This window comes from Alexandromys fortis, unplaced genomic scaffold (genome assembly GCF_014885135.2).
Source record: "Alexandromys fortis isolate MF-2015 unplaced genomic scaffold, M_Fortis_MF-2015_v1.1 scaffold_84, whole genome shotgun sequence".
Classification (NCBI taxonomy): Eukaryota; Metazoa; Chordata; class Mammalia; order Rodentia; family Cricetidae; genus Alexandromys; species Alexandromys fortis.
In genome coordinates this window covers 3,018,569-3,028,233 of record NW_026068017.1, presented here as the reverse complement: position 1 = coordinate 3,028,233, position 9,665 = coordinate 3,018,569, and the positions used below count along the sequence as shown (strand labels likewise).

Below are 9,665 nucleotides of genomic sequence, written 5' to 3'. Positions count from 1 at the left end.
CACCTAGAACCCTAGCAGTGCCAGAGGTGGAGAGAGGCTTGTAAGTTCTTGGGCTATGCAGTGAATCCACTCCCGCTCCCTGCCCCCACCAACCCCAACTAGTTCAGCAAATTAGTATGCAGGAGAAAATGGACACATTGGTACTGGACTTGTGGACATGGGCCAGGTCATAGAGACTCTTTATTCTTTAGAGGTTAGGCTTTATGAAGTGGTATATAAACAAGTCTTTGAAGGTTTTTAAAACAATATTATATTTTCTTGATACTAAGTTTGTACATGGTATATCATGTGTTGTGTCCCAGGAGAACATAGAGATAAATAAATTCTTTAAGCTCTATGTTCTGCAGTTAAGAAACCCTAGCATTTTTCTGAAACTAGGTTTTCTGAAACTCATGTAGTGCAGAAGTTTATGTCCTGTTCCTAAGGACATAGTTCGAGTGACCCTGCTTTAAAGGGTTGATGGTAATAGTCATCATATTCAGATGTAGATTGCTCACTGGTGTCAGTCAAGAGGCAAACTCACAGAATAAGAGCACTGGTCAGACCTGTAGGAGACCTATGCTAAAGAAATTGTCTAGCATTAAAATGCAGTGTTTTTGACTGGGGGGGCTCCTAAACAGTTTGCCATCTTTTGGAGCAAGAACGACAACAGCACAACCAGTTAAAACATACATGGCAGAAGGCCAACGACCAGTTTCTGGAATCTCAGCGTTTACTGATGAGAGACATGCAGAGAATGGAGATTGTGCTAACTTCTGAACAGCTCCGACAAGTTGAAGAAATGAAGAAGAAAGATCAGGTGAATAGGTTTTTTTTTTTTTAATATTTATTTTATTTCTAATTATACATATTTTTGTGTATTTGTGTGTGTGTGTGTGTGTGTGTGTGTGTGTGTATGGATGGATGGATGGGTTGGTTTGTGCACTTGGCTGCACATGCTGGGAGCTGGGAGCATTAGATCCCTTAGAGTTAAACAGGTGAATGTGAGTTTCCTGACATAGGGGTTTGGAACCAAACTCAGGTACTCTGTAAGAGCAGCAGGCCTTCTGAAAACTCTGAGTCATCCCTCCAGTCCCAAATAGATTGTTTCTTAGGTATCATTGTTAATAATCGTGATCCCCTCTATATTGTCTGTGTTGGAGGCTAACCTAAGCTGGAGCAAGATGTTTTGTGCTACTTTATTATCATTCATTTTTGATGTTGGGAAATCAAACATAGGAACCTTGTTCGTGCTAGGCAGATGCTGCCCCATTGTACATCTCTACACTTACTGATTTTATTTTTAACATTACTTTGAAAAAAGTAGCTTCTCATTTCCTGTGGAAGCAAAAGCAAAACCTCTTCTCCAAAGTAACATATCGTATGACTTAAATTTTGAAGTCAGGGCATTTTCAAAATATATATGTTAGATTAATCCAGCAACATTTATAATCAAATGTCTTTTAGCAGCTGTTGCTCCTTCCTCAGCATCAAACAATTCAAAGACGACATAATAACATACAGTATCCAGACTCTCTGTGTATTTTTTATCTTTACATGGCTTTATTTTAAATTCTTTTTTTTTAATTTTTATTTTTATTTTTTTGGTTTTTTGATAATAGGTTTCTCTGTGTATCTTTGGCTGTCCTGGCACTCACTCTGTAGACCAGGTTGTCCTTGAACTAACAGAGATCCTCCTGCTTCTGCTTCCCTGGTGCTGGGATTAAAGGCATGCACCCCCCTCCCCCGTGTTGAAGCCATGTTTAATCCCGTGTTGGGATTAAAGGTGTGTGTCACCACACCCAACTACTGTCTTTCTTTTTTATTTTAAGGACTTTATCCTTTTTCTTTTCTCTCTCAAGCCTACATATATTTTTAAACACACTGTGGATTCATTCTGTGTTAAGAAAAATCATGTTCCATCAAGGAGGACCCCCCCTGAGAAATCTCTGATAGGAGTGTATGGCCTAGATGTCTGAGTTCTACATCCAGAACAGCCTCAAGACTGCTGGCTGAGATGACCAAGCCTCACAGAATACTCCAGTCAGGACTTGACCATAATTCAAATTTTTTTTTTAAGCTCCCTGTAAGATTATCAACATCCCCAATCAGCAGGAAATAGCCTGGAAAACTACGCCTGCATTCCCCCAAAAATGGATATGGATATTTATCTTTATTTAGAGTGTTGGTTACAAGTTGTTATGGATAATATTCTGGGGAAAAAAAAAAGCTGAACAAAGGAAATTAGATTCAGAGTTCTTGTTTTGAAAAAAAAAAGTGCAGGAGGAATTTCTGTGGAAATATGGTCTTGTATTGTTTTTAATAAAATGACCAGTAGCCAGGAAGTATAGGTGGGGTGATGAGAACAGGAGAATTCTGGGAAGAGGAAAGGGTCAGTTTGCAGTCATCACCTAGACACAGAGGAAGCAAGGTAAGAATACCTTGCTGATAAGAATAATGGGCTAATTTAAGATGTAAGAATTAATTAATAAGAAGCCTGAGCTACTAGGCCAACCAGTTTATGATTATTGTACAAACAAACAAACAAACAAACCCCAGTATGACAAAGTAGCTGAACAGATCCGGTGGGACACACTTACCAGCCCCAGCCCTGGGTCTGCAGTTGGGGAGTAGCAAGACTCGACTCAACACTTGAAGACTCAAAACACTTGAAGGATTTGGCCAGCTTCCTAAATTATTTCATCCTGAGAAGAAACTGATTTAGAAATGGCCCTCTTTGGAGACTGAAGGATGCAGCAATATGTATTTATGGGAAAATGTTCTCAGTAGTGTGCAGTTCTCTTAGGACTTCTGAGTTTGCAGAGTAGGCCAAATTTTTGGTGACTTTGCTCTAAAAATTTGATAGGGTAGGGGCTGGGAGTGGTGCCCTACACCTCAAATTCCAGCACTTTGGAGATTGAGGCAGGAGAATCATGCTCTCAAGGATAGCCTAGGTTATGTAGTGAGATCCTGTCACACAGCGAACACCACTGCCCAAACAGTAAGAGGACAGAGTGTGGAAGATCATACATAGATGTTCAGAATGTTCTGTTTCTCATTATTTGAAAATTGCTTCAGTTAACTAAACACTTCCTCATAGAAAAAGTTGCTTGTTTCAAATACAAAGGGAGGGATTTAGAAATGGCTCAATTGTTAAGAGCACTTGTTCTTGCAGAGGTCTTAGGTTCAATTCCTAGCACCCACATGGTAGTTATCACCTTCTCTTGCTCCAGGGAATCTGGTGCTCTGACCTCCTCTTCTGATCTCTGAGAGTATCAGGCACTCATGTGGTGCACATACATCTGTGTAGGGAAACCACTAACACAAAATAAAATGAATAAGTCTAAAAAGTTCTTTTCAATATAAATGAAATAACATCAAATGCTCAACCAAAAAAAAATCTTCCTTGTCATCTCCCACTGCTTTTTAAGTATTATTTTATAACTTAATTTCCCAATAGCTTTATTCCAGGTGTGTATTTATTCTAGTTCTGTCTTCTCTTGTTAACTAGTAGTGGAGGAACCATAATTGACTTAGTCTTCTGCTGTAATGGAATTCTAGAGCCACCTCCAGTCTTGTTCTTTCGTAGTTTCAGATAGTGTCACAATTAGTACCCTTTGGCATATTGTATATATCTTCAAGTATTCCCCAGGATAGCTGTGTAAAAGTGTTCTCAACTTTTCTAGGTATTAAAGCATTTTAGTTTGCTGGTTGTGACTTAGGTTAGATTTTTGTTTCTTAATTTTCTATATTAAATCTTTTTCTTTTAATTCATACTTAAAGTATAGATTTTTATCTCATTAAATAGTCTTTTACTTTGAAGATAATTGCTGAAGCCCTTCATTTTCTTTCTTTCTTTCTTTTTTTTTTTGTGTTTTTTTCGAGACAGGGTTTCTTTGTAGTTGGAGCCTATTGTGGAAGTCGCTGGCCTTGAATTTACAGAGATCCACCTGCCTCTGCCTCCCTGGTGCTGGGATTAAAGGTGTGCACACACACCCCCCCCCTCCGTCGAAGCCCTTCTTGAATATTTGTTGTGTTAGTGTGTGCCAAGGCTTTATAAACTTCATCTCAAGCATTGCTCAACAAACAAACGCTCTCCGTGAGGAGGCATTACATAGCCATACTTGTGTTGTAGATTAAGAAGCAGGCAGAGGAGGTGATGCAGTGCCCCAGATAGAGCAGTTCAGTCCAGTTTAATTACTTAATCACCCACCTTTTTGTTCCTGGCCTTCACTTTTTGTGTACCCACCCACTTAGCAGTCTTGTCAGCCTTTTGCTGGCACAGGTCTACTCTTCTAAGCCTCTGTGTTTTATAAATGCTTTATTTTTCCCTGGAGCCCATGGTGATTTCTTACTTAGCTGGCAAATACATCCTATTGTGTTTTAAGATTCAGCTCTAGCAATTACATCCTTTGGGTCCTCTTTGCTGGCTCCTTTAAATGAAACCAGTTTGTGCTTTTTCCTCCTGCACAATTCTGTGTGTTCTTGTAATTATGTTTGTTTCTCCTCACTAGAGAGAAAAAAGTGTAGTCATCTTTGCTGGGTAAATTATCACTTGAACTTGGATCATCTTTTTGTATTTTATATGTCTCCCTTATCCTATTCTCTCTCTCTCTCTCTCTCTCTCTCTCTCTCTCTCTCTCTCTCTCTCTCTCTCTCTCTCTGTCTTTTTCTGTCTCTCTCTGTCTCTCTCTCTCTCTCTCTCTCTCTCTGTCTCTCTCTCTCTCTCTCTCTGTATTATAAGATAGGGTCTCATATGTAGTCCAGCCTAACTTTGAATTTGTGTGTCTTACCTCAGCCTCCAGATTGTTGGGATTACCGCCATCAGTAGTACCAGCGACTGTATATACTTTGAATGGGAGTATAATGTCAGACTAACTTTTCTTGTTTTCTGTAGCGAGATGGGATTGTCCTATGTAGTTTTCCTGTTTTGGATTATCTGTAGAAGGGAGTTGCTTTGTCTTTGTTTGCCTTTACTATCATAGTGTACTTTTTTTAAAGCTACTTTCTGATTTTTTTATTTTGTGCTTTGTAGGAAGAGGGCCCACTTGTTTGTCCCTGCTGCCCACCTAGCTAGCCTAGCCCCGAAATAACCACACAGAAGCTGTATTCATTAAGTCACTGTTTGGCCATTAGCTCTAGCTTCTTATTGGCTAACTCTTATATTAATTTAACCCAGTTCTATTAATCTGTGTATCGCCATGTGGCAGTGGCTTACTGGGTAAAATTCCCAGCATCTGTCTCTGACAGTTCCATGGCATTCCTCTGACTCTGCCTCCTTTCTTCCAGCATTCTACTTAGTTTTCCCCACCTACCTAAGTTCTGCCCTATCAACAGGCCAAGGCAGTTTCTTTATTCATTAACCAAGAAAAGAAACACACAGACAGAAGGAACTCCCACACCAGTGCTTACAGTAGTAAAATGGTGAGGTCCCATATACTGATTACAGAACAAATAATCTTGTTTCTAATTTTCTGTTCTCATAAAGATCTCTGATTTTAACTTGTTATGAGTGGTCAAAGAACTGTATGACTCTTATGTGTAGATTACTTGGGTATAACTAAATAATGCTTTTTCTTCCTTTTAGGAGGAAGATGAACAACAGAGGCTTAATAAGAGGAAAGATAACAAAAAAACAGATTCTGAAGAAGAAGTAAAAGTACCAGTAGTGTGTGCTTTACCTCAAGAAGAATCTTCAGCAGCGTTATCACAAGAAGAGGTGAATCTATGGTTACTGTACTCTGTGTTGCGGGGAGAGGCTGAGGGGTTAAAGAAACAATATTTAAAAAAAATTTATACATAATGTCATAATTTTTGGTTTATTTCTGTACTAGTCAGTTACCTTGTATATTAGTGAGGGTATTGATTGTTGTAATTAAACACCACGACCAAAAGCAGTTTGGAGAGGAAAGTGATTTTAGTTTACAATTCTCAGGTCACTCTCCATCAGGAACTCAGGGCAGGAACTAGGAGTCAGAAACTCATGCAGAGACCATAGAAGAGTGCAGCTGCTGGCTTGCACCCCAGGACCACCTGCCCAGGGCTGACACAGCCCACAATGGATTGGGCTATTGCACAAATCAGTTAATCCATAAAATGTCCCACAAGCTTGCCACAGGCGGGTGCTCTGGTGGGAGTATTTTTTCTTTGTTTGAATTGACGTCCACTTTCCCAAGTGGCTCTAGCTTGTGTCAACCAGAAGAAAACTAACCAGGACACTTTGTTGACATGAAAAGTCTATAGGTGGAAATTTGGTAATATAGCAACTTTGTTTTTAGTTGCTCTTGCAACATTATAGCACTATTTGAAAACATATTCAAGTTTCATTCTCCACTTAAAATTACCAGAATCTCATTTCCAAGATGTCATACATTAGAATAGGTCCTTAAATGAAATGGTTTTTGTTTTGTTTTGAAGCAGAATTGGAGGTTTATTAAAGATTATTTTTTTTGAGATATTATTAGGATTTCTTCATAGTTTTGGAGCCTATCCTGGAACTAGCCTAAATCTTGTAGACCAGGCTGGCCTCAAACTCACAGAGATCTGCCTGTCTTTGCCTTCCGAGTGCTGGGATTAAAGGAATGTGCCTCCACCTCCCAGCTAGACCACTCTTGTATGAAAAAGTACCACTGGCTATCATAACCTACATCAGTGAGTAGAAATTCTTTACATAGACTATTGAAACCATTTGCAAGAAGAATTTTCTTTCTAATTTTAATTTTTAAAATTGGGTGTCTATGCACACATGTGTTTGTATGTGGGTTTATACATGTGTTCGGGTACCTACAGAGTCTAGAAGAAGTCATCATAGCCTCTGGAGCTAATATTTAAAGTGGTTATTACCTGCCTGACATGGACTCTGGGAACCAAACTCAGGTCCTCTGCAAGAGCAGCAAGTGTTTTTAAGCCCCAAGAAGGGTTTTCTTTAAAACAAACAAGCAAGCTACAAACATTTATTTTAGTATATGTAGTGGGTGGGGTGGGGAGCACTCAGCATGCATGTTGAGGTCAGGACTGTTTCTTCTTCCCATCTTGTGGAACCGGGGTGTCAAACTTAGGTCTTTGGGCTAAGTGCCTTTACCTACCGGTCTATATATTTCTCTGGGCCAGAAAGAGTCTCCTAATAGCCATATTAGTCATTCTCTTGTGCCAAACTGCCCATCTCATATGTTGGTTCTTTCATCTGGAGTGCTTGCCTTCTGGTGTCTGACTATTAAAATTCTCTTACTCATCCTTCATAGCTCATGCTGATGCTTCCCTTTTAATAAAGGAAATACTTCTTTACCTAGTGCCTTTGGAATCAAAATTAAAGACCCATTTTTCCAGTTGAATGACCCTTCTTGCTTTACCCTTTGTTCTTACTTCACTATAATTAGGCTTAGCTGCTTGTAGTCCATACTTGTGTTTATGCTATCCTTGTTGCTTACGATTTCATACTTATGATGACCACAGGTACAACTCAGTAGTAGAGCGCTTGCTTAACATGTGTAGGGCCCCGGTTTGATCTCCAGCATTGGGAAGGTGCGGGTTCGTCATACACATTCCCCTAACTTTGACCTCCTTTCCCAGCTGGTGAATAGTTGCAGACAGGTTGAGTACATTTCCTAACATATCTTTTTTTTGTTTGTTTGTTTGTTTTTTTTTTTTTTTTTTTGTTTTTTGTTTTTCGAGACAGGGTTTCTCTGTGGTTTTGGAGCCTCTGTTGTGATTAAAGGCAAGCGCCACCACCCGCTTCTGGTCTGCATTTTTTAATACTTAGACTCTCAGAAGAATGTCTCTTTTTGTTAAGCCAAATAGTACATGACATTTGCATCATGCAGTAATCTGTCCAGGAATGTTTAGAAAACAGGAAAGAAGAACTTGTGATTTATAAAGTAGTGTTTCTGTTATTTTTGCTTCTGTTTTTCACAGTTTTCTCATAGTGTGCGCATCATTTCCCAGCCTTTAAAGTGTGTTTTAGACTTTGTGCTGTAGGATGCAGCTCCATGACAGAGTGTTGACCTGCGTGCATGAGGTTCTAGGCTTAGTTCTTGGTAGCAGCAAGTCTCAGCTCTGCTGTGTATATGCGAGTTTTCAACTTCCAGACCTGATAATTTTCATATTCAGTGTTGAATATAATTGTTTTATGTTCAGAATCATGATAATTTAATTTGGCTTGTAAATTAAAATTAATATGGAATGCTTTGGACATTTAATTACTAAGTATGCTTAATATTTTTGAACCCTCCCATGTCACCTTTATTTTGGTACTTTGAATATACTTTTTCACTATGAAAGTAATAGGAAAATATTACGGAACATTTCTGAAGTGCAGGACTGACCATACAATTGAAAATAATGTGTTGACCACCAGAGAAAATGTCTCTAATATTTTGGCATGTGTCATTCTCTTTTTTTCTGTTTCCTTTTCCAAAGATAACATAAATATGTTCCCATTTGTTTTGTTTGTTTGCTTTGCTTTATTTTGTTTGAGACAAACCTTTGTGTAGCCCAGGCTGACCTTGAACTTCTGAGCTTTGTGCTTCAGCCTTCGTGCTGGAATTAAAGAGATGTGACATCATGCCTGGCTGATACTTTGCAAACATACTCTACATGTGACTGCATGCTTATGTATGTTCCTCCTCATTTAAATCTACTGTATAGTGGTATTTTATTTGTATTTTAATAAATAAAACTTTCCTGAAGATCAGAGTATAGAGCTAAATTACTAGAGGCCAGGCAATGGTGGCACACACCTTTAACCCCCAGAACTCAAGGCCACCCTGGGCTACAGGAGAGTGAATCAGTCTAAAAGAGAATTCACACCAGATCCAGCACTTGGGATGGCACTAGAATGTCATTGGGAGTCCCCGTACTAGAGAGGAATATAGGAGTTCAGTGCAGTCAGCCTGAGGTTTGGTGGAGAGCATTGCAGTCTGCAGTCACGTTGAGTACAGGATCACCCCTCTGTTTGTCTGAGGTAAGAGCTTTCTAGTGGCTTGCCTGCTTTGCTTTTCTGATCTTCAGCTTGAACCCCAATATCTGTCTCTGGGTTTTAGTTATTTGTGCTACACTACGTAAAGGTTTTGGAGCCTTTAAAATGTTTTAACCCTTAATAGAATTTTAATATGTAAATGTACCATAATCCCTTTGGCCATTTTTCACCAGGTTTTAATTTATGGGGTGCCTGACAGCCAGAAGATGTCAGTCCCTTTGGAACAGGTTGCTATTACACTTTTCTGTCTTTTCTTCCCAAAACCTAGTATGTGTTAAACAAGTGTTGTGCACTGATATGCATCCCCTGCTCATGGTTCTCCTAGAAATGAGAGCCATAGCATGCTTATAGGCTCAGGGAGAAACTCAGGACTAACTAGTTTGAATAATTCTGGCAGCCTTTGGGTCCCTTGCTTTAGTTATTTGGGACCTACCTGGGTGATTTGGGGCAGGGGAAATAATGGCTTGGTGAAAATTTGATAAAGGAATGGTTGGGGGTATGGGCTTGAGATTGTCTAGTTTGCATGTGAGGATTATCCCCAAGCAGGCAGTAGCTAGTAGATAAGTAGCCATCTAATAAAGCACTTATCACATTGGTTATATTTTTGCTGCTGTAAATGTTTTCATTAATACTGTAATGATAGAAATTTTTTGCACAAAAATAATCACTGTAATGTATGTCATTATTTAAGTCCTTAGGAAAAGAAGACTAA

At 39.2% G+C, this 9,665-nt stretch overlaps 1 protein-coding gene across 3 annotated transcripts in view; it reads left to right on the top strand.

Annotated features, from left to right (window-relative positions):
• Positions 1–9,665, top strand: part of Rabep1 (rabaptin, RAB GTPase binding effector protein 1) — an 83,696-nt gene that overhangs the window by 50,754 nt on the left and 23,277 nt on the right. For 2 of the 3 annotated variants that reach the window (XM_050162596.1, XM_050162594.1), the window contains 2 exons: positions 621–799; positions 5,567–5,698. In XM_050162596.1, the coding sequence (XP_050018553.1) occupies positions 621–799; positions 5,567–5,698 (311 nt within the window). The remainder of the gene's footprint in view (positions 1–620; positions 800–5,566; positions 5,699–9,665) is intronic. The other variant, XM_050162595.1, reaches the window with a different exon arrangement.